The 25,321-nt window shown below is 42.3% G+C and overlaps 2 protein-coding genes and 1 long non-coding RNA gene across 16 annotated transcripts in view; 2 read left to right on the top strand and 1 right to left on the bottom strand.

Annotated features, from left to right (window-relative positions):
* mrtfab (myocardin related transcription factor Ab) overlaps positions 1-22,114 on the bottom strand; it is a 44,455-nt gene extending 22,341 nt beyond the window's left edge. For 4 of the 14 annotated variants that reach the window (XM_063893181.1, XM_063893182.1, XM_063893191.1 and 1 more), the window contains exons 1-3: positions 21,912-22,113; positions 20,534-20,594; positions 15,426-15,608 (exon numbers count right to left, since the gene is read on the bottom strand). In XM_063893181.1, coding sequence (XP_063749251.1) covers positions 15,426-15,608; positions 20,534-20,567 — 217 coding nt within the window. In that variant the 5' untranslated portion in view covers positions 20,568-20,594; positions 21,912-22,113. Of the gene's footprint in view, positions 1-434; positions 1,094-8,483; positions 8,600-11,944; positions 12,266-15,425; positions 15,609-20,533; positions 20,595-21,911 lie in introns of those variants that run through there. The other 10 variants (XM_063893187.1, XM_063893188.1, XM_063893185.1 and 7 more) reach the window with 8 other exon arrangements.
* LOC134870787 (uncharacterized) lies at positions 9,692-15,900 on the top strand. The gene is made up of 3 exons (XR_010166604.1): positions 9,692-9,848; positions 9,923-10,049; positions 15,445-15,900. It is a non-coding gene; the product is annotated as an uncharacterized LOC134870787 (long non-coding RNA).
* A 1,218-nt stretch (positions 22,115-23,332) lies between the features above and the next one.
* LOC134871089 (SUN domain-containing protein 3-like) lies at positions 23,333-25,207 on the top strand. Its single transcript, XM_063893685.1, has 7 exons — positions 23,333-23,421; positions 23,549-23,796; positions 23,904-24,017; positions 24,099-24,217; positions 24,306-24,479; positions 24,902-24,991; positions 25,082-25,207. Exons 1-7 carry the CDS (start codon positions 23,333-23,335, stop codon positions 25,205-25,207), a joined length of 960 nt encoding a protein of 319 aa, XP_063749755.1.
* The last annotated feature ends 114 nt before the right edge of the window (positions 25,208-25,321 follow it).

The following is a 25,321-nucleotide window of genomic DNA, read 5'->3' as shown; positions in this document are numbered from 1 at the left end:
AATTATCTTTTCTCAATGAAAGGTAGTTTGAATATGCAAAAGAGGGCATAAGCTCACCTAACTTTGAGTCAATCTAGCAGAAATCTACTCCCACAGTGGCCTAATTAAACACCTCCATGTGCATTCTTTATGTTCTTCTTCCATTAGCCTGAAAGAAGACATGTAAAGGATGCCCAAACTCTCAAATTGACCAGTGCCTGCAGCGTCTCAGCATCACAGTTTCACACTCTTCCTCAATTACACACAGTGTAATCAAGTGTGTCTATTTCACTGGTTTATCAGAGAACAGATAACCACTGCTGACTTCCTTCCTACAAAAGGAAGTCAGCTGAATTTCTGGTGTTTAGAAACACCTCCATGTCTGATGGTTGATGCACCTGTAGTCTCAAACACATGCACACAAATCATGGGAGGTGTGTTGTGTTATTACTGACTATGTGCGGCTCCCGATCGCCCACCTTCTTTCAGGCTGTGATAGACAAGTCTGTCCTGATCCAGGGTCAGTCCTGCCTTCTCCATGTCCTCCCCCATTGGAGGAGAGCCTGGGGGGGAGGGCTCATAGGACAGGCAATGGTTGGTGTCCAGCATTATGATTCAGAACGCAGATAAATTATCTGGTGAACATTTAACTTCTTCATTCAAATGCTGTCCTCCTCCCTAAAGTCCCAAATGTTTGCTGAAGAGGAAAGAAAAAGTCCTTGATGTGTCAAAACTGCACCAGCTGTCCCTTCAATTAGCCGTCCTCTCTCTCCTGGGGAAGGACGTGAATCAAATTCCTCGGAAGACCCCCATGAAAGTCAAAGAAAATCTCCCTTTAAAGTCGAAAACGCGGAGGAAAAAACGCCGCCTCCGTTTCTGCCCGAGTGTCTTCTGTATGAGAGGAATCGATTGGTCCGTCCCTCTCTTTCTCCCGTTCTCTCCTTCCCTTTGCAGTGGCAGCCGGCGAGTCACGACAGCGCTGGAGAGACAGCGAGGGAGGAGAGAAACCCTCAGGGCGAGCCGTGGATTAAAAGAGCAAAAGAGCTGAGGGGAGGAATATGAAAAAGAGGCCAGTGGCGGAGGAAGAGAGAGGACACAGCAGAGAGCTCAGCGCAGAGAGACTGCTCTGGTTGCAGCTCCTCCTGAATCTCTCTCTCACACACACACGAGCAGGGAGTGCTGCCGATAAAGTTCTCCTGCTCAGCTGTTGCAATTCATTCACTGTTACAGGCTAAGGGGGGGGGGGGGGGGGGCTGCTAAATGCTAACTCCTCTCTTTAAAACACATTCAAACAGAGTAAAACACCCTGTTTTTGAACACCTACGCTCAAAAATGATCTCATCTCAGGACGGGTTTTATTGCTGACAGCAGCAGTAAGTGTTTCAATGATGACCTCATCGACATAATCGACCTTTGTCAAAGACGCTGAGGAACATCTGATACGGGGATGAATCACACATTGACTTTTAGAGTGATTGATTGACACTGCATCGTCGCTGCAGTTCTGAAATGGATTTTTGAGCGCCGTACGAAACGCCTCTGACTTTCTGAAATGTTTTAATCAGAAATAAGACGGGCCACTCAAAGCTGATGCACACTGTTTTGTTTTTTTGTGGGTCGAGTCCCACCACCAAAGTGTCCCTGGCTCCCACAGAATGCTGATGCTAAGCCACAACCTCACCCCCCCTCCCCCTCTCCGCTCTGTTTTAAATAGCAGGACCAGCTGGCCATCAGGGGGCTATATTCAGCTCGGTATCACCTGTGCGCTCGCAGGCTAAGGTTACTCTGAGGCACCCAACATCACTGTCTGTAAATACACACACACACACACACACACACACACACACACACACACACACACACACACACACACACACACACACACACACACACACACACACACACACACACACACACACACACACACACACACACACACACACACACACACACACACACACACACACACACACACACACACACACACACACACACACACACACACACACACACTTCCCCTGCACTGAATCAATGTTTCATGAAGAGACTTTTATATACCGTTCAATTCACGAAACATTACAGCATGAATAAAACAAAGGGCATAGAGTATAAATATCAAAGATGAATCACAAAAAGTACACAGTGTGACATCATGGCTGGATCACACAGGTGACACACACAGACACACATACACACCTGATCACACAGACGAGCCCCTTGAACAAACGGTGGCTGCTTTCTACAATAACTGTCTGTGGAGAGTGTGTGATTAGAGTTCACCTGCTGTTATGATTCACAGTCTGCGCAGGAAACAGAGATGTCTACCACACACACACACAGATTAGGATGTCGCCGCGTGGGAGACAATCTCAGCAACGTACACGCACACATCATAAACTGACATGCCAAACATGTGTGTTTATTTCCAGCTTTATAGCTCCAAATTCACATGTTCACATTCTCACTTTAGTTTTCCCGCAGCTGCACTTTTTCAACTCTTGACTCATTGATTTCTACGTAACAAAAACACACATGGTCATGATTTCAGCGGCAGTAAGAACCTCTTAGAGGACGACAATTCACAGTTTAACAGTGACGTATAAATGCTGGGTCGTCTGATGATTGTGAACGCGCTAAAGCTGCAGTTTTTTCAGGGGCGGTTTGAATGGTTTTAGGGCTCATCGTGTGGAGCACAGTAAGGCTCTTTTCCATGCCTTAAATGATCACTAGGTGTGGGGCTACGGCCACACTTATCACCTAAAACTGTATTTTAAAATCTAAATGATCTCTTTGTAAACAAGCACTGTTTTTGAAATGATCTACGTCCAGGCAATATAAGCGTGAGTGTTACATAGTGATGTCACGATGTTACGGAGGTAAACAAAGGACTATTTACAAGCACAATAACCTATATAACACACTACGGGAAAGCCCCAAAAAGCACAATAGGGCCTCTTAAGTATTCAATGATGTCGTTCTTCCGTAAAAAGGTCATGCCTGGTCACAAAAACCAACGCCAGAGTTTTCAAAATAAAACAGGTTATTCAGTTTCAAGTTCCTTTTTAGTAGTATTGATGCCATGTGTAAATGAATGAAGGGTAATGCGTTCTTAAATCCTAAATCCTAAGCTGGGCTTTTAACTCACTGCTAAGGCTGTGAAAACTGTTCCCAATGATATTTCGAACACGCTGGTATCCCTAGAGCGGCTAAAACAAACCACACTATGATCACTTGAGCACGATTCCCAGGGGGGCATCCAATATTTAAAATGTGTACGAGTACTACATCTATATTAAGCTTTGCATGCTGTGTGTGTACAGTCAGTTACAACCTCACTGGGAAATGAAGTTAGCCTTTATCGAGAGAAGCTAACCGCCTTAGTTTGGGAACATTCCAGTGAGTGTTTGACCTTGGACGTCCTCATCTGGGTCTCTATCCGTCACTAAGAAAACATTTCTGGGAATCTAACAAAAAAAGAAAACAAGAAATGCTTTTGGGGGGAGCAGACAGGATGTAATTACTGTATAAAAGTTCTTGATGAAATAGTGACTCAAGGACTTCCTGTGGATGTGAAAATGAACGGGAAGAAGTCCCCCACCTCCAGTCGGTCATTATAACCTGGAACAGCCAGGACATAAACATCGAAAACAAGATTTGTTTTCTTGTCAAATGTCATCCAATCCTTTTAGTTTGCTACTGAATTTGATATGTTTTGATTTCTCTACATCCTGTTTGTGTTCCTTGTTATATTATTGGCTAATATATATGTGTCTTATTATGAAAACCAAGCAGCTATTTTGTTTGCTTGCTAAGTAGAGGTTTACCACTGATGAGACCTGGCCACAAAAACTCACACTTGGCTCACAGAGTCAATGAATATGTACTTTGGAAACCAGCATCTCTCACAATAAGAGCGTGGCCCTAAGCAAAGTCTAAAAAAAATAAGGTATTGTTTCAATATTTGTACAAAAACTTGTTTAACGTATTGGTCTTTTACCCAGCAATGGAGTGGTGCAAGAATGAGTCCTAAACCCGGAATATAGTTAGCTTTAGCGAGCTTTTTGTCTCGAAGTCAATGTTTTTCTTCCGTGTTAGATGCCTGAAATAAAAACTGTGGTTGACACAAGTTATACGTCATTAAACACCTCAGTAAATCCCCCACTGGTGATGCCTGAAGCTTTAACAGGTCTTAAAACAGTGGTGTGTCTAAACGTCATCGCGCCCAACATTAGCCGCCTTTAGCTTAGCGGTGGTGACGTGAAGTCATGCGACCGGGCTGTAGTTTGTCTATCGCCTCTGATGATTGCATTAAAGCTTCTAAATGAATGACAAAGACGTCTCAACTTATGGAGATACTCCTGCTGAAAAATCCCATCGCTTTTTGTCGAGGGAGCTCTTGTGTATTTTCCCAGGATGGTGTTGGATTTGAACTGGTAACACTCTAGTCTAGTTAAACTCAAAACTCGTTTACCAACAAGACATATGCATGAAGCACATACCAAGCAGACGAACAAAACAAAACACTGCAGGGAAACCATTGGCCCATGTAACACACAGGTCAGATCAGCCATTAACATACCAGCCGGAAAAACAGAAGGTGTTTTTCCCCTTTTCTTTCCTGGTTCCCTCCCACCCGCTCTTCTGTGGAATTCACCATCCTGTTTGCATTTGGCCGTAACTCAGCACTGACATCAGGTCGAGGTTTTCTTAGCGTTGATCCACTGAACTGCACAGAGACAGCCCGAGGAATCTGGTTAATGATATCTGAAGCACCGAGGAGCTCCACAGCAGCCATGTGTGTAATCATGGGGAAAGAATGTGGAATCGGGAACAAAACCCTAACGTAAACAGTGCTAAAGCAAGCCTGCACTTAATCACTTACTGTACTGTCGTCACACTATGTTCTGGGAGAGGTGAACTCACCGCCAGACGCTTGTTAACCAACCCATGCCTGTGTTTGCAGATAAAGCAATTGTGCTTCTAGGGTATCAGATGGATTATCCCAAGCTGACTCAATGCTTTTTATTCCCAAAAGGAATCGTTAACGAAGAATGGTCTACCAACATAGCTGCTTTCAAACTCAGACTACAGACTTGTCACAGGTACAGAAAGAATGAAGGGGAAATAAGACAATGGCTAAGAGTGCAAATCAATGAGGAGGAATACTCAAAGTCACTTCATTGTTAAAGAGGAGCAGGGTCTAGAAGTTAAGACTTTGTTAATGGATCCTATCTCCATATGGATCCTATTTGCCTAATTGGCTGCCACTTTGGTTGGAGGTTAAACGCAAACCAATTTAACCTTAAATACAGCTGATAATAGGTATAATACCCATTTTTCCAGAAAAAAATGTATTTGCATGCACTACTTTGTTATTATCTGATTGCTCGTGCTGATGTTGGACCTATTTGAGGACCACAATCATCATTTCCAGCAATTCCTCTGCTGTGTACAACGTTATATCAGCCACTGGTAGGTCTATTATTAGAAATATGCAACTTCAATATGTACTGTAGTCAAGATAAAGTGTTTCCCAAAGTCACCCATGGTCCAAAGCCAACCCCCTTTCCATTGTTATGATGTCTTTGCCATAAAACTGTGTCTTGGATTTGAATATTTTCCATTTTCTGCATCATTTTCCTTCAGTGTACTGTTAGACCAAGCATAACGAGTTGTAGTTCTGTCTATAAAGCCAATTAAAGGGGGAAATAAAGAGCTGAAACGAGCAGACGTGCACAGCCAGAACACTATAGGAAATTGAAGCCACATGGACAGGGGTAAATGAAGTTGTGAGTAAAGCAACAGAGGGCTCTCTTTGTGGTCAAAGGAGCTTTGTTGGGTTGGTCTGCAGGAGCACCCGTCACCTTGTCAATAAAAAGAAGTCAAACTACGGTCTAATTGTGAACTGTTGAAGCATCTATAAGGGCACAAGTGTTGAATGAAGGGAGAGGCATAGTCCAGCTGGCAGCTGTTAGCATCTGGTGACATAAACCTTTCCCTGTAAATCCAGAAAGGACTGAAGGAGGGATGAAGGAGGAGGGGAGGGGAGAGGAGATTTTCAGAGAGGAGTTGGTGTTCCCCGTCTTGTGATGACGGCTTAGGATCAGACGCTTACATAACTCGGACATCTAAAACTCATGTTTTATTGAGGTAAACCCCTTGACCCCCTGCAAAGGAAACTCTGCTTTCTTTTGGTTTCCAGTTCTGTCCACAACAACACACTGCGGGGTGCTAACAGAGCCGGCCAAAGCCTATTAACACTAACGGAGAAAAAGAAATAAAGACTACGAGCGAGGCTGAGAGCGAGTGTGTGGCGGGCCAACAAAGGGGTGTTTTGGCCGGGATTTGAGAGTTTCTCTGATACTGGATGTGTGTGTTCTTTGGGGTTTTATAGGCCCTCTTCTTCCTACCTTCTTCGTGTAATAAAAGCCTGGTTGTTCATTTGTTACAGCGACTAAAAATAGCGGGGTTTTTATGAGGCACCAGCCTTTTAGTAGGGGCGCAGGTTCCTATTTTAGAAGTGTGTAGCAGATAAAATGTCCTGGAAAGAAGTAACAAGATAAAAGAAGAAGATTATTCTGCTGTTTATCTCTAATCTACTGCATCTTTCCAGAGAACTGTACACGCCTTGGTTTTATATCTCTGCCTACGGGATCACTCATGGTTATTGCTGATAAAAACGTCCGGCTTTCACTTTCTGATGCATCTTAATGATAAGTCCTGCCATAAAAAGAGACAGACTGTCCTCCACATTAACAGACAGAAAGCTACGAAGCTAAATATAAAGATGCGTTCAAATGCATTGAAAATCATATGTGAAAATGAGAATAAGTAGGCATAGAGTGACTGTGATAAATCCCCGATGACCATAAGCATTTCGGACCAAGGTCAAACAGCTGTTCCATGTATTGTGGTCTGACCCCATGTGTCCCGAGTCAAAGGGTGACAAACTGATGCTGCATAAGAGTCTGGTGACACTGAGGAGGCTATCTACAGTATCAGTGGTCTGTGGGTTAAAACACAGCTGGATTCCCACACTTCCTGTGACATCAAACGGTTTATTTAAAGGCTTTCAAGACAGGAAGTGGATGATATAAGATTCTACTGAGGATTGGACAACACAGAACGAGTTGGTTTTGGTCAAATTTCATCAGAATAACCCTGATTGTCCTCCTTAGATCTCATCGAAAAGGCTGTGTAGCTCGCTATGAAAGTATACCAGGATAAAAAGCAAGGTCTTTCCGAGATTTGTCATAAATAGAAGCACTTTTTCTTACTCAACTTTTACTCTAACCATGACTCCTTAAAGAAGATTCCCATGTAGTCCAAATAAAGCAGATCTTCACCAGCCATAGCATCACATTGCTTCCACCATCAAACCTGGATCTGAGTCACAACGAGCTCCCGGTGACCCCCGCTACATTCGTCAGCTAACGCTAAGTGCGCCTCGCTCTGTGTTTGCAGCAGAGTCGCAGGCTAATGGCTCTTCTATTATTCAGAGTTGCAGGAGAAGGCACAAAGTAAACCAGCGGGAGGATACATGTCTTCTGTTTGTTGGAGAGTTTCCACAGCACCAGGTCTGTGCAGGGACACAACACATATTGTGCAAGTGGGGAGTCTGTAGTGGATAATGTTAGGGTTAAGTGCATTTAAAAACATAGCAGAAAGCAAGGGAGGAACAGAGGTGGGGATATATGGGGGCGGAAGATTCTTTAAATGGTCTTTTCTCAATTTGAGGGAATGCAATGGGTGTTTGAGGATGGAGACGATTATTATTACGCTTAATAAAAAACAAGAAACTATGTCAAGAAGTTGTTTAAGTTGCAGTTCAGTGCATGCATGATCTTTGTTCCTTTACAATAAGCAAGCTAGGACATTGCACGTTGGGTTTTACTGTTTCTTGTTGTGCAAACAGACCTTTTCTATAAGTGTTTTTATCTGTAAGTTAGCCTGTCTTGGTGCTAGCGGTTTTTCAGGCTGCTTTTTACAAATTACACTTCTAAAAGTTCTTTAATATCAGAGGTAGCAGCAAAATAAGCCATTTTAAGGAGTGGTGAGGAGGAAATGTTCCCCAGGCTGTACTAAATGTCTTTTTTGGGGCTTTTTATTCCTTTATTAGATAGTACAGGACACAGAGTAAAGGGTCTCTTTCATTACTCCCTGTATAACTACAGCTTGCTCTGCAATGTAATAAAAGACAGATGCTGTGACTTTAGAAACAGCACGTTGCAACACGCCGCCTGCACAAGATGCTACTTTAATTTAGCTGCCCACAACACTGGTTATTAATAAGCTATTTCCATATGAAGCTAATTTAATGGACTCTACAGTATGTGGGTGCGGACCACAACGAGCACACAGGTGTTTATAGACCTGGAGATGTATTAGTGTTGCAGGGAAAAGTGTGTGTGCATGCTCAGCTGTGAGTTTGCATATTATAAGACTGTGTGTGTGTGTGTGTGTGTGTCTTTAAAGATCACTTGGCTACATGAGTGGGCTTGTACCTGTGGGTGGTGCAGCCTCTGCGTTCCTGTTGCTACGAGCAGACCCACGGAGCTGCTTTTCTTTAGCTCCGGGCTACAGATCTCTCCCTCACTGCTCATTATTTAGCAGGAATTTACTGGATCACAAATCAAAGATGTGAGTGTGTTAGTGCTTGTTTAAATACCGTACTGTCAGGACACCAAACACACACACACACACACACACACACACACACACACACACACACACACACACACACTGGGGAGAAATGGAAGGCTAGCAAAGCCTGTAAGTGCATGTCCAGGCTTCAGCAGTCATATGAGTGGTGTGTTTATTGGTGAGTCATGTGTGTGTGTGTGTGTGTGTGTGTGTGTGTGTGTGTGTGTGTGTGTGTGTGTGTGTGTGTGTGTGTGTGTGTGTGTGTGTGTGTGTGTGTGTGTGTGTGTGTGTGTGTGTGTGTGTGCACGCGTGTGTGTGCACTGGACACATTCAAGATTTAATCGTCTCGCAAAACCTGCCTGGGTTGCATAAATATGTTGCCTGTATGTTTATTAGACGGAGAGGTGTTTACCTTTGCCAAAAACTATGACATCTTCTCTCCGGTTGTTTAGATTTCGCCTCTATCAGAGGATTTATGTAGCTTTAAACATCAAGAACACATATTCTTAAGTAAACGTCTGTACTTCCAACAGGGATTTAAAAACACGCCGCCGTCATAATAAGGTTTTTATGTTCTTTTGGAATTATCTAATGCCATAAAAAGTGACAGAGGTGAGGAGCCGTGCAGCTGGACTGTGTTTTGTGCAGCTGCTCTGTTTGGATTAGATTAAAACAACTCCTTCCTTCCTCGTGTCCTACACTATTTCTCATAGTGTTACATGTCAACAAAAGGACTCCTCTTTTCTCTCCATGCATATTCCTCCTGTTTCTTTATGTTGTTTTGGGAATATGGAGGTTATTTAATGCCATGAAAAGGGACAAAGAGGCGAGGAGGCGTGCAGCTGCTTTGTTTGGAAACAAATCCTTCCTTCCTCGTGTCCTACAGTGCTTTTTATCGTGTTACATTTCAATTCTTCACTTCTCTCGACTCATTTTACATTTCCCTCATTGTCTTTTTCCTCCTGTTTGTTTGCCATCTATCGGTTTCTCTCCCCTCCTACTCTCAGCCTGACTGAGCGCTGTTGGGCCTCTCATGCTGGCAGCCTCCCAGTCGGTTGCGTAACAGCACCATCAGCCTCCCTGAATCACTGCCGCGGCTAGGCTAGGCTATATATCTCGCTGAGACACTTGCCCTGCAGCCAAGTGATCACTTTGGAAATTACTTTTTTAATTTCTGGATTACTTCTGGCTCCTGTCGTGCAGCGATAATGAAACGATGCCTCAGTGTAAGCAAAGGCCCATCGTTTGTCATTATTATGCAAGGGCGGGGAGCTGATCTCTATCTCTGTATGTTTACAAGTCGGGGAGATGCAGCCAAACAAGATCCAAACACACCACATCTACCCACTCAGGCTCTGATTACATTTCTATTCTTCACCAGTGGTATCCTGAACTGCAGGTGGCAAACTAGCTGCGGCACCAAACAGGTAAAACAACCTCCTTTTCAAGTGATTATAGTTTATTCAATGGGACCAGAATAGAAGCAGTCAATCCCATTATCACTGTGTGGGCATGGTGTTGTTTCAGCAACAGGTTTTTAATCCAAGCCACACAACTTCCTTAATTTGTCGACACTTAAAGGGGCCTATTAAGCTATTTTTCCGGTTCATATTAGTATGTTTTTCCTCTCCTGGGACATGTCTCCATGCTTCCATGTTCATAAAGCTCTTTATTTTTCTCATACTGCCTCTGCTGCAGCACCTCTTCTCACCCTCTGTCTGAAACCACAGCCCGGTCTGCTCTGATTGGTTAGCTGACCGGCTCTGTGGTGATTTTTTAACCGCTTAGCGAAGTCCTGCCCCTTATGGAGTGTTCCATAGGGCTAAATGTTACAGAAGTAAACAAAGGAGTCCATTGGAGGCGTTTTAGGTGTTTCCTACACAACACACAGCATAATAGGGCCCCTTTAAGCTGCAGTGAGACAGGATTTAAAACCCGTTCACTGCCTCATTGCATTTATCACCTCCTCTCTGCAACAGCCTCATCAGTATCTGGAACAATCTGTTCTGTCTAAAAAAGAGTAGGTCATTTCTGCTTAAATCTGGAGCAGAGTATCTAACCTACTTCCTCTCCCTCAGCTCCTCCTCCCTCAGATAACCCCCTTTAACTCCCCTGCCCTGTCTGGCCCCTGGCCTCAGGGAGTAGCGGGGCCTCGGCCGGACAACTGCTTTAAGGAGGGTTTTCAGGGGGGGTTTAGTTTCTGAGAAAAGGCCAATGTATCAACCACACCTTTTGACCACTCTTCCGGGTTTATCCCCTCTAACCTGCCTGCTCTGCCCCGCCTGCTCTCTTTGTTGTGGGGAGCCTCTGAGGTGAAACCCAGACAGCATTTACACACTACAGGCTCTCTGTTGACACTGACTCACACTTATAAAAAGGTTCAATAGTTGCAGGAAACTTCTGCTATTAATAGAAGTGTGACAAACTGGGATGAAGATATCAGTTTCCAAACTTGTATTAAATAAAGTGTGGTGGATATTATTTATTTTGGATAGTTTTGAATAAAAACTTCTCAAAAGTCTTTAACTCTTTCATTTTAATTCAGAGATAACGCAAACTATCTAAAAGTACTTCTAAAATAGTTTTACCATTATCTTTTTAGAAAGATTTAGTTTTATTTTCTGATTTATTGTACTTCTTTTTTACAGTTTTTTAATTGTTTTAATTATATTTGTATTCTCTACAGTTATTATTTAATTTGCATATACATATATAATTTAATAGTAAAAATATATATTTATATCAAATTAAGCTTTTATTTTAATCCAGATATATTGCAAATATTTTATAGTCTTTTTATTTATTTTAATTGCAATTTTATTTATACAACTTTTATTTTAAATAGAACATATTTTACAGTAATTTAATCTTTATTCAGATATATTGCAGATATTTATGAAGTATTTTTATTTCATTTTCATTGTTATTTATTCTATACAAGTTCCATTTGAAAACAAACAAATTGAACATAATATACAGTATTTTTTTATACCATTATTGTAATTTTCTCTCATTAGATATTCCTGGTTCTTTATTTTTGAGCTGGGTTTTTCTTACTATGTTTATGTTATACATTTAAACACAAATAACAGATTGTGATTAAGATGTGTCAACAAACCATGTTCAAAGTTAGTAAGAGAGCAGCCTTTCTCAAACAAGACTGCAGTTTTAAAACACCATATTCTTAAGTAACATGCGAACGCTCACACCCCACGTGTAGTTAGCGACGCTCAGCTTAAGGTAGACTTTCATCACTGGTATCACTTTTGCGGACACACGGAAGAAATCAAAGCAGAAGACAGCGTACTCAAATGATCTTTACCTGACGTGAGAGGCATGTCCCTCTGCACCATGCTGAAGCTTCACCCTCCCGGCAGAGATTACAGACTCACACTCCCAGAAGCACAACAAATACAGCGGGGAGAAAACACAGCAGTGGCAGAAGGCTGAGGAGAAGTCCAGCAAGAGAAAAGCCACATTAAAAAAAGGTTGTTCTTCTCACCGGCAGCTGGAACTGCACAGGTAGCACCTCACATTCCCTTTCCCTGGACTGTCTGTCTACAAGTGTGTGCACGCCCCGGCACAGAGAGAGAGGGCGTGTGTGTGTGTGAGTGTGTCTGCCCCTTTCTGCTGCTAGGATCACAACAAGGTCTACCCAGAGGTTTTCCAATCTCTCCGTGACAACACCTTCTGTTTCACTCCTCCTCTGTACTTCAGAATAAAAACTTGAAGCTGTCCTCTGCACTTTCTCAAGATTAAAAATTGAAAAAAAAACAGCTTAACCTCCTCAAGAACAAGCAACACACCCCCTCCTTCCCTGCTTTCCATTATCCCCCTCGCTTCTCTGAGAAGTTATGCAATACTGCCATTTCAGTCATGACCTCCCCCTCCTCCCTCCTTATTCTTCTTGTGATGCAGCCCCCCCCCCCCCCGCCGCCCTCAAGAAACTTGCTTCCCAACCTCAGATGTAGAACTGACCTCAGTCACATTATCATAGCATGGCCACTTTGGTTTGCTATGGTGGGAACATTCAGGATTCAAGGGCTTTATTGTCCTTTGCACAATCTCTACTGAGAAGTTTTAGCCATGAAAATCCTGATATAGAGGTCCCAGGGTCCTCCAACGATCCAACATTAATAAATAAGATGCAAAACCATTTAAGGAGTGCAAGAAAATACAGAAATAAATAGAATAAATTACAATAAAAACAGAATGTAAAATACTGTACAGTGGAATAAAACACTGCTTATTGCAACAATAAATCAATAGAACAAGGAGCCCGTGTTCTTTTTTGGGTTAATATACGTTTTTGTGCATGTCAATGGTCTGCAAAGGCTCAAATCCCTCAATCTTACAGAGGGAGTTTCTCTCCCAAACCCCCACCCCCACCCTCCCCTGCCTGAAACGCCTCCTATGGACTGCTTTGTTTACTTCCAGAACATAGTGACAGCACTATGTAACACGCTCCAACACATTGTACGTGATAGGCTAAGGGGCGGGACATCTCTAAGTGTTTGTCCAATCACAACAGGGCAGACCGGACATTTTTTTTACCATAAAGCATGTAAATATGTCACAGTAGAGGCATAAAATAGTATCAACGTCAACATGAGCAGGATAGGGCCCCTTTAAGTGCTTCGAAGGCTCTATGTTATGCCCATCCTTTAATTCATGCGTCGAACACTAAGTGCTTATGGACCTAAACATCTGCCATGCTCCTTTTCCTGCAAAACATGTCACCTCTCTCCATATATAAACACACACGAGTGTTTAACCGTTAATCTTTTCCGTTACTGAGACAGGAACCTAGTGCCATAAACACGTTGCGTAACCCCCGAGAGATGATAAAGCTTTTATGTGTGGGCATTCGTTTCTCTTTCACTGTCCCACATGTAAAACACATACATGCCAACACATGCAACGAGCCTGTCCGCCGCTCTGAAAGCATCTTCGTGTCAGATAAGGAGAGCCTGCAGCAACACGTTGGGCGAGCAGAGTGAAATGTGTGTAAAAGGAGCAGGGGTTGTTCAAAATCTGGGAGTGGTGCCCTTGGGCTGAGTGTGTGTTTTGGCCTGCTTCTGTTAAGATATGATTGTCAACATTTCTTCACTGATGTCACTTTTTAATTTCTCATGAATTTATCCACGGTATTGAAATCTAGCCAACTTTTTTTTTTCCACCGTTGAGTTTTTTCATTGTGTCCTTTTGCATTATTCTCCACCACTCCTAGCGTAAATCATTTACTGGACCAGCCTTACCTCACCTCCCTCTCCTGACAAATCAGCAGCAGGTCACTGTGCCTCTCCACAAACTGTGGGAGGCCAACGCCCAGCCGGGGAACAATGGCCACAGTGGCTGCCACTTCTGATAGTGTGAGCTGTGTATATGTGTGTGTGAGAAACAGTCACACGATCCCACACTTGACTAAAGGTGGCACAATTAACCAAAATATTAACTGCATAACAACTTTGGCTTCCTGGGGTTAAATAAATATGATCGACTCATTGGAAGCAACACTGCGTATGAAATCTAGCGCTTCCTGAACCAACATCCAGCCACCAGGGGGCGATTAATGTATGTAAATGGTCTGCAGAGGCCAAAATCCCAAAGTTCAACATAGTGACATCACTACGAAACACTTGTGCTACTATGGCTAGTGCTCCAACACATTGTACGTGATATGCTAAGGAGGCGGGACATCACAAAAGAGCCGGCCAGCTAACCAATCAGAGCAGACTGGGCTCTGGTTTCAGACAGAGGGTGAAAAGAGGTGCTGCAGCTTTTTGAACATTAAAGCATGGAGACATGTCCCAGGAGAGACACCACAGACTGATATGAACCTGAAGATGAGCAGAATGCATCCTCTCTAATTGCTTCAGCTCTATATGGCAGTATTTATGACTTCCTTATTGCACACAAAGGATAATAGGGCTATTGTCTTTGTATTGAACTTACAAAGACTTGATTCAGATTCATTCAAGCCTCTGTCACAATATCTCAGATAATATTTAGATATATTGCCATCTCTCGATCCAATAAAAACCTTGAGTGTCACGAGCTCTGATTTACTTTATTTGGCTTTACAAACCAAACGCATACATGCAGCAAAGGCCACCTTTCCACCCTGACTGAAACCAAAGGACGCTGCTGCACAGAGAGCAGAGTATGTAAGCCCGAAGCTCACTCCAGACACAGCATGAAGTCCTCAGAGCATACAGCAGCGTCTAATCTACTGTAACAACAGGTCAGAGCGGGGGGCAAGCCAATTATGAACAGCAGCTTCTTCACTCCCTTATTTCCCTGCACACAGCCTTGAAAGCACACACACACATTTCACCTTAGCACTTAAATCTCCATCTCCTTAAACGCCCTGTGCAGTGAGGTCACTACTGACAAGGGAACAAGCTGTACTGACATTTCACTTTCATTCTCCCACTTTTTATTTATGCAACATGTTCTCCGTGCACACATTGTAAGATTGGAGGATTGTTTCTTGGATATAAGCCACCTCTGTGAAGGAGGAGTAGAGGAATGCCAAAATATTCTCTGGCCTACAAGGTGTGCAGAAGGATGACAGAACATTTACCCTGGAGCACAGATTTTAAAAACTGCCCTATAGCCAGGAAACATCTTTAGATACAACATGAAATCATCCTCTATTCAGAGCATTGAGAAACAGTATAGAAAAGTCTGTATGTTGAGATGAAAAGATCTCTGTTACCTCGTGGTTTCATGCACTTATTGTTAGTTGCTTTGGATAAAAGTGTCTGCTAAATGAAATGTAACGTGCACCAGAGTCTCACCGTTCTTCCTCTCCTGCAGAGGCTTCGGGGGGAATCCGGGTTGCAGGGTCAGCTCCTGGAGCTCGGAGGCCACTGCCTCACTCTGAGGACTCTGGGCCAGGCACGGCCCAGAGACCTCCATGCTGCCGGGATCCGGATCCTCCCCTCTGTGTGGGTGTAGCATCGCCAGTGTGACGGAGAGACCTGTGGGCAACCATAGGACATTATTTAGTTTGTATGTTTTTCTGCAGCCTTTAGACTTAAAAACACATCTCATTCCCCTTCTCTAAACTTTTTGACTTCACATGGAATAAAGTGTCTCAAAACCTATTACTCCCATATTTAGCCCTATAGACGTCTTATTTTACAGAAAATATGCTGAATATTACATATTTATTTAGCCAATTATTAGCAAATCAGAGCAGAGTGTTCATTATAGCCATCAGATCAAATTAAATACATAAATGGTACTTGGAGTACTTTACAGGCTACGACACGTCGAACAGTTATTTGAAGCACCTCTGCTTTCCTGTGAGTGTGTGTGTGTGTGTGTGTGTGTGTGTGTGTGTGTGTGTGTGTGTGTGTGTGTGTGTGTGTGTGTGTGTGTGTGTGTGTGTGAGATTAAATCTGCCATCAGGGCAGAATTTGCATGTTTGAGCTTTTACAACTGTTGCCGTGGGCACTGCTTCAGAGAGGCAGCGCTTTGTTTATGGATCGTTTTCAACAACCAGTGCAATTTCCACACACTTAAACCATGTCACATTTTACCCTTTAGATCAGGAAGTATCTCATAAAGGAAGCTATAAGACATGTGCATGTATGTATGTACGTATGTGTGTATGTGTGTGTGTGTGTGTGTGTGTGTGTGTGTGTGTGTGTGTTCTGTGTTCATCTACTGTAGCTGCTAGACACATTTCCCCATTATAAATCTGTTCTCAGTCAGCTGTTTTGTATCTCTCCTATGGTAATCTAAAATAAAGCATGATATTCGCACCATAGAAATGTGAATGACTGCTGTACGTATACTTTTCAATCAAAGATTTTAGCCTTTGCAGACCCTTTACATGCACAAAAACCTTCATAACACACGACTGGAAAGGGAAAACCCAAAAAAGCATGTTTTGGCGCTTAGTACAAAATCCTAATTCTATGCAGGTCTTGTATCCAGAGATCTATACATCTATACGTTTCCCAGCCCTCTGGTGTCACTCCTTATTGGCTGCACATCTCTCTCTGACAACATGTGTTATCAAGCTGTGGGGTTTTGATGGGGTTTAAAAAAACAAACAATGAGTCAGTGTTGTCTGAGATGTCGCTCTTCTCTCTCACATCAAACACACACACACGTCTGAACAGCGAACACACTAAACACCTGACACACTAAATGTTCACTTGATGCCGCTGGCCTCAGGTTGTCTGCAAGATTTATCCCGTCAAATTGAATCTGAGACCATCTTTCCTGGCCTGCAGGGTATCATTTGAGCTTATTTGATACGAGTGCAGTTTTTATTAAAAAGATATCACAAGCAATAACAGAAAGGAAATGTCCATATTGCGTACTTTTCTGCAGGCAGAAGGCTGTAATGTGTCTTCGGATTGCAATTAGAAATGACTCATTAAAACAAATTTACATTCAAACACGCCACACAATAGAAGCTATGCTAAAAGTAGCACTGTGTACTTAAAGGAAAAGACAGAATCAAAGTTAAATAAGTAGATATTTAATGCTGCGTATTCATTTAGCTTCCAAAAGCGGGTGTCCAAACTGATCAACAGGAACTGAATCCTTTCTGTACACGGTTAGAAACGTTGCCATGAATAATACACAACAAACGCTTAGCAAAAGTATGATTGTAAGTACAAACACAACACCTTCTTAACACTTTGTAATACTTTATGACACAACAATAACTTTGGTTCAATACTCAGCCATACTGTGAGCTTCTTTACGACCCGGTATTGTTCTTCTCCAATTATTTAGTTGATGATTGGTGCTCAAAAGTCAAAGTAAATGTTCCCTGATGTCCAATTAATTAATTCATGATAAAGATCCCAGCCACAGAATTTACCCAGATATTTCATCGTTGTTTTTAATTGCTTACTTTCCTGCAGTTGCAAATTCCAGAATAATTGTTGGTTGTTAGTTTTTGTTCACGTTTTCCTTGCGTGTAACTGAATTCAATTGTGCAACCATGTGAAATAATTATCCTTCAATCCTGTAATTAAGAAAGGTGTCATTTCTTTATCTGGATTTGAGCATAGCATTATTTATAATAGGATGAAGGAGATTTGTAATAGATTATAAAGATGTTATGATCATTCAAAATGTCTTAGAGGTCTTTCACCACCACCCTGTTTACATATTAAATCACCTGATGTCCTCGAGTCAAAGAATTTGCAGTTTCCCCGCCATGACAGTGAGCAAATCTTCAAAGCATACAGATATGAGTTTGCATGCACATTTTAGCGTGATCATATTACACCCTTGAATCACATGGTACACATGTTTACAGACGAAACCGCTCCAGGGTTAGGGAGGCTGAGAAAAACACAAGCAGGAAACAAGTGGAGGACGGTGACATTTAGTGGTGGAAAAATGAAGCATTCAATAAAGAATACAGGATAGAGCGTCAGACCAACGCAGTGTGGACTAACATGCATTACTAGCATCTACAGTAGGACACACTGAATGCTTGATTACTGTGCAAGCTGCTGTGATTTTACACTGAGATAGCGTGGTGGAGGCTTCAGGACAACATGTGATCAGAGGAACACGTCCCTTTGAGACGCGTATCTAATATCATCAAGCCACCATTTCTTTGTGCTTTTTTATATCCGCGGTATAGAGATGCGATGCTTAGCTAATCAACAGAAGAAGAGTTGCTCACCTTTTATGTTGAAGTAATCCATTCATTTAAGTAATTTGGTCTGGTTTCTATCTCTCAAATATGGAGGATTCCTCATTTTCTTACTTTTATACCATCTATAAAAGTAATAATCTTTGCTTTGGACATACAGATCAAAACATAAGAAGCCCGAGAAACTGGGATGTACTTTTTTCTGACCCTTTACTGAACAAACCATTCATTGATAAAGTAATCAGAAGATTAATCAGCAACGAAAAGAGAAAGAAAATGCTGTTTTCAGTCCCTCAAATATGTAGAATCCCTGCTTTTCTCTGTTTCATACTCTCTATTCAATGAAAATACGAACAAAACAAGTATTTCAACTAAAAAGATAACACACTGGGCTTTGAGAAACTGGCCCTGGGGCTATTTTCTGACATTATATTGGATAAAATAATCATAAGATTAATCAACACCGAAAAATATGCTATCTATTGTAATGATCTATTAGCCGTTGAAGTACACTTTCATGCAGGAAAGGCAGAAAATGGGTTAGGGTTAGGATTAAAAATAATACATTTGCAGACCTCCTTGGACTTTGAGAAAACTGTGAAGGACATTTTCGTACTTTTCCAACATTTTATACACCAAACCATTAATGAGTAATAGCCTCGTTGCACGGTAACCGTAAATTCTACTTCCGCTGTTACTGTATGCGCTTCTAAACTTCCGGTGTGATATCGGTGAACGTCAAACATGGCGAGTTTCTACACTAGATGCCTGCAGGATCTCCCAAACATTTCCATCTCAGATGTCCACCGACTTGTTCGGATGGGCAGTTCTACACCGAAGAGCAAACGTGATAAGGGATACAAAATGTACCTATCCAGTTATATCGACAATTATGAAGGTAAGTTGTAACTATGGCACAATATTATTGTAGCTACATAGCTAACATTAGCGCTTACATAGTGATATTACTGTGTGTTCAGACGATGTAACCCAAACCTCTGCCGCAGGTGTAGCCCCTCGATCTGCTGTTCCAGCTCCAAAATCCTCCGACGCAAGGCTTCGTTGTCCTCAACCAAGTCACTTGCTCGTATCACCGTTTGTGGCAACACCGAGTAGTCGTGGTCAGTAGCTACAGCCGCGATTTCCATCTCGTTGTCAGAGACATCGGGACTCTCCACATCTGGCCGCGGGCGCCTCTCCCAAACACTCGGTCTAGGTGCTGATAGCTCAAACCCGTTCCAAGAAAACAGAACAGGGACTGATCCCTTTTGGAGTTTTCTTAGTCCCCCGGCTGTCACGACAAAATCTGTGCTTTTAAAGTGCCTACTGCAGACCTTTGAATGTTTCGTTGGACTGAAATTATCCCTTCGGATTCTCCTCAGCCACTCGGCCCGTACCGCCGGGTCAACGGGAAATGAATGAAAGGAAAGTAGCTTATTGTACCTCGAAGAATTCGTACACTGAGGTACACAACAGTGCAGTGCCGATGTCCCCACCCTTTGAAAGGTCAGTCGTCTTTTTTTTATTGTGAACACACTCATTGTACACTTCTAAATAGTAAAAGCCGGTTACCGATATCCAGCTGTCAAACGCTATCATAACACGGAAGTGTTCGACCGGAAGTTTAGACGCGCATACAAGTAACAGCGGAAGTAGAATTTACGGTTACCGTGCAACGAGCCTATTAATCGATGATGCCGTTGCAGCAGCTCCACTGCAGTGTGTACAGCGACGCCTCAATAATGCAGCCCAGCGGGGCCAACGGCTGACCTGGATATCAGACAGTTAATTAACCGTGTCAGACAGAAATGTACCCTGAGATGCTCAGTATAACCTCAGCTGCCTCATCCTTCCTTTCCCAACAGGCTGCTGTTCCAACATGCTGTGTGTGTGTGTGTGTGTGTGTGTGTGTGTGTGTGTGTGTGTGTGTGTGTGTGTGTGTGTGTGTGTGTGTGTGTGTGTGTGTGTGTGTGTGTGCGCATGTGTGTGTGTGTACTGATCTGTTGCAATCTATTATAGAAGGACACTTAGTACTCCAACATAACTCCATACCTGCCCACACTAGCCTGTCAGATATGCATCAAAAGAATACACAGGTAAACACAGAGTCCTGCACACACCTCCTGACAGAAGAACCTTTGTTTCAACACCAGATATATAAAAATCCCCAAAATTACCACAGCATGTCGGTGAGCAGGAAGGAGCAGGATGTGATTCCCCTATGAAGACCTGTCACACATTAGGCTTGATGGGAAATTGGTTGGTTCTTACCTGTAATACTAAATCCTGGAGGGGCGTTTTCCATTTCAGCAGGATGGAGCTTTGTTTGGTTCTGTTGAGGACAATAAAAAAGCTTCAATAGAGAAAGCTGATATCCTATTTCCAGTGGTGGAAGGACCACTACATTTATTTTGTACCTTTAGTTGCTAGGCAGATTTGGATGAAAAACTAGCTGCACCTTTACCAGCTCTGAGAACACTTTAATGATCAATCATTATAAAACATATCAGAGATATTATTCTGAAATGGACCAATCAGACAATGACTACTTTTACTGTCACTACTTTAAGTACATTTAGAGGAGCGTACTTTCTACTTTCACTGGAGGAACATTTAGAATACTTTCACTGTGACAGAGTATTCCTACACTCTGGTACTTCTACTTTACTCAAGTACAAAATCTGAGTACTTCTACTTTACTCAAGTACAAGACCTGAGTACTTCTACTTTTACTCAAGTACAAGACCTGAGTACTTCTACTTTTACTCAAGTACAAGATCTGAGTACTTCTACTTTTACTCAAGTACAAGACCTGAGTACTTCTACTTTTACTCAAGTACAAGACCTGAGTACTTCTACTTTACTCAAGTACAAGACCTGAGTACTTCTACTTTTACTCAAGTACAAGCTCTGAGTACTTCTACTTTACTCAAGTACAAGATCTGAGTACTTCTACTTTTACTCAAGGACAAGCTCTGAGTACTTCTACTTTTACTCAAGTACAAGACCTGAGTACTTCTACTTTTACTCAAGTACAAGCTCTGAGTACTTCTACTTTACTCAAGTACAAGCTCTGAGTACTTCTACTTTTACTCAAGTACAAGCTCTGAGTACTTCTTCCACCTCTGCTAATGCTGTACAGATTAGAGCAGCTTTGGCATCAGTGTCACCAGGACATGTACAAAACAAAGGCCCTAGTGGAGTACAAGAGGTTCAAATATAATACAGAAAGCTCATTATATGGGTTAAACAAAACCACGTTTCACAGGCCTTCCACAGATGTCATGGAGACAGCTGTCAGTGTCCAAAACACAGACATGCTAAGCTATTGTTAGCATGTCTGGGTGGGAGTTAACCTGAAGTCTAAACGAATATTTAAGAAAACTACTATGTGAAATAGCACCCAAACGACACAATAAGCTAACAAGGTTACCAGAACCGAATATCATCCTTATTATAGACACAAGCTACGTTTGCAATGCTAATCCCCATCCCTGTTTACTGCAGACATTCACAAGTTAGCTAGCTACCGTTAGCATGCCATTAGCATTTACATTTAACTGTTTAGCTTTAACTCCTGTCTGACACTGCGGGTTTTCTCTAGCAAATGCTAATCTATGTAATGTTACTTTATCTATTTAACGCTTACTTTTCATTGTTGCCTCTTGTGTGTTGTGTCTGTAAGGATAAACGGCATCACACCGCCACTTCCGAAACACAAAGGAAACTTTGACCGGAAAACCATCATCTGCGTGGGAAGCAAACAGCGACTTCCTCCACAACACATTCACCACCAGTCACTAACTATTCTTCTCTTATTAGAGACATTAAAGTCCAGCAACGTCAGAAACAATACTACCTTTAATAGAATATGTAGAATATTTAACTTAAAAGGTGTCTAAAAATGACTATAAGTAGATGAATGCAGATCATAACACTACACACATGCACAGTCTGTGTCTCCATCTAGTGTGAGACTTCATGAAATTCAGGAGTTCAATCTACAGGTTTGTTCATCACTATAGTCCAACCAACACAAGCTCACTGTGTGTGACCTCAATACTGATCATTTCCCCCCCCTCCCCAAAAGAGTGTCTTTAATAGCATTCCACTGTTTTAACATTTCTGATACACACACTGACATATTTTTAATCAAACAGCCAATAAAAAGCAAATAAAGTAATGTAAGAAACACAATTTTATTAAAGTTTGAAACCTTTAAATGGTTTCAGTGTCCTTGGGGATTCAGTCATTTGACAGGTTGTGTCCATGTGCAAAATGGGTGTAATATGGGTCTAATTTTGATTGAAAGGTTTTAGATATTTAATTCGTATTCCTCAAGATTGTGAGAAACAGCATTTCGATCTCCCGGTCTGTATCTCACACACAGAAGATCGACAATAAAGTTGACTAACAACAATGTTTTATGGGTGTAAGTGTAACATGGGTGTAACATTGGTATAATATGGGTATAATGTGGGGTTATCAAAGTGTACAATTCTTTGTGCACACCATTTTCAGAACATTTTAAACAAATGATCCTTATTCAAAGTGGTGGGGACAAAATTGGCCGTTTCCAAAAGTGGTGGGGACATGTCCTGAGCGTCCCCAGTAAAAATGACGTCTATGCTCAATAAATACATTTCTTAAATCAATTCATTTGAATACAAATTGACTCTGAACTTTAGGCAAAGTATATAAACATTATGCCATGTTTTTATTTAAATGTCAAATGGGCAGAATTCTATTTTGATTGCCTCGGTAACGTACCGAATGCACCTTGATTTGACCTCCATTTGAGACCTGGATATAGCAGGTCAACAACCGATTTACCAGATCCTATATTTAATCTGAAAGCGTCAAATCGAGTTACGGGAGAGAACCTTAATTAAAGAAGCAATTACTGAGGGCCATCAGATAGAAATTACCCAAATCTGGTTTGTGGGAATCAAGAAAGATGCAGTCTGAGGATCGCCTTAGGACTGGTTTATGACTTCAAAATCAACAGTCAGTTCCAAGACCTCAGATGTGTATGTGACATGCAAAGTAGTGACTTTGTCCAGCTCAACCATGAGTCGTAGGAGTCAACGCCTGCAAGAGGCCGGTTATTACAGCGAGGAAGGAAGTCCTACTGTGGAATACAAGGAGGTCTTGTGCAGGCACGTTGCTGTGGTGTTTCTTTTCCTTTATATATATTTTTTAAGACACATCGACAGGTTCATTTTTTTGCTTTGTTTTATGGTGCACATTTGGTTGTTCAAATCTTAAATTGTTTGCATTGTTTAGGGTCTTTCGGAGGAGGACAGGAAAGGGCCAGGATCACGAGCTGAGGGAACCAGTACACGACCACAAGTGGATGGGCGACCACGAATTGATTCGCGATCACAAGTGGATAGGCGACCGTAAGTTGATGGATGACCAGCAGTCAGTTGACAACCATGGAGACGCCGGCAGGAAAATTGAGCGAGGGACTTCCAGGAAGATCGGACAGAAAGAATTATGCTGTTTCTTCATCTTGATCCCTCTGGCTGTTGGCAAGTGACTTTAAACTGTCTGCTACAATCATGTCTTGTATACAAGTTAAGGTTTTCCTTGTGAGTCAAATTAAAATGTCCAGACTTTCTTCTTGGTTGTCCCTCAGGTACGGCACAGGTGTGTTTTACAATGAACGCGTACTGGGATGAGTTGCAGACATTGAGACCGCGTGTGATGTTGCTTCCTCCAAACACGCCAAATTTTGCTCTGGAGTCTCAAGGTGAGCCATCGTTAACTCCCTCGTCACACATTGGATTTACTGTGGAACTTGTTTTTTTAACATTTCATTGTGTCCATGCAGGGGCAAGGGTGTTACATCATTGGACGACGCAAACGTATTGGTCTCAGCAAAACACTGACGGAATTTGGAACTCAATATTCAGCAGGTGTTTTCTAAAAAATCAGAGACGAGTGATTCAGGTAGGAAGTCAAATCTGTTATTTTCCTATCTTCTAACAAACAACAGTTGTAGTCTATAAATTGCACATATTTGTTTTTCTCTATTCAGGGACGTTCAGTATTGCATCCAGGAGATTGCTGGGCCTTTGAAGGCGAACGAGGGCATATGGTAATCTCCCTGTCCCACCCGGTCGCCATCACCCAAGTGACTCTGGGCCACATCACAAAGAGCCAGTCCATCATCGGAAACACTCCCAGCGCACCGATGGAGTTTGAGGTCTACGTAAGTCACACATTTTCTGTTATTATCCTCCAAAGTGCACAACAGAAGACTTCCCCAGAGGGTTGATGATGACCACCTGGATCCATCTTCATCTTGTGCTGGGACACATGACCTTAGGACTGTCTGTGTTGAAAATGTATTATCTTTTTGATTTACACACAACTTCTTTTGCACGTACGTCCTGGGAGAGGGATCCCTCCTCTACCCGAGGTTGCTTCCGTTTCTCCCCGGTTAACTTTGGGGTTTCTTTGGGACTTTTCCCTTGTCCGATGTGAGGGTCTAAGGACAGAGGCGACGAATTAATATTCCGTACAAACTGTAAAGCTCCCTGAGACAAACGTAAAATGGGTGATATTGGGTATATGAATGACTTGGATTTCTTGAAACTATTCACCCCATCTTTGTCTTTCTGTATTCTCCAGGGGATGAGGATCACGGGCGTAAGAGGAACCTTCCTGGGGAAAATGGTGTACGATCAAGACGGTCCAGCATATCAGACCTTTGAACTGCCTGTAAGTAAAACACAAGATACACTTTCATCGTGTCTCCGTTATTAAAGCCCGACTCTCTTTATTCACCACTCTATCTCTTGTCTCTTTCAGAATCCCAGTAAAGAAGTCTTCCGCCACGTGAGGCTGCAGGTTTTAAATAACTGGGGGGAGGTAGACTACACCACCGTTTACAATTTTAGGGTGAACGGTGAGCTAAAGGTGGATCAAGACATCTGATGGATTCCCATAGGGTGGCTCAGGTTCATTCTGACCTCGGGTTTTCTCCAGGGTGCTCCGTTTTTTGTTTTGTATCTTAGAAATAGTTAAATAAATGTGTCTTTCACATCAACT

This window comes from Eleginops maclovinus, chromosome 10, assembly GCF_036324505.1.
Source record: "Eleginops maclovinus isolate JMC-PN-2008 ecotype Puerto Natales chromosome 10, JC_Emac_rtc_rv5, whole genome shotgun sequence".
Classification (NCBI taxonomy): Eukaryota; Metazoa; Chordata; class Actinopteri; order Perciformes; family Eleginopidae; genus Eleginops; species Eleginops maclovinus.
Note: the sequence above shows the minus strand (reverse complement) of the source record. Positions and strands in the feature narration are given on the sequence as shown.

What these genes read in the sequence shown, in the direction of transcription:
- LOC134871089 (XM_063893685.1), top strand. Translation starts at nt 23,333, where the DNA reads ATGAGTCGTAGGAGTCAACGCCTGCAAGAGGCCGGTTATTACAGCGAG. An exon ending in CTTGATCCCTCTGGCTGTTG is followed by an intron (nt 23,797 to 23,903) that starts GCAAGTGACTTT and finishes GTTGTCCCTCAG; the next exon opens with GTACGGCACAGGTGTGTTTT. An exon ending in TTTTGCTCTGGAGTCTCAAG is followed by an intron (nt 24,018 to 24,098) that starts GTGAGCCATCGT and finishes GTGTCCATGCAG; the next exon opens with GGGCAAGGGTGTTACATCAT.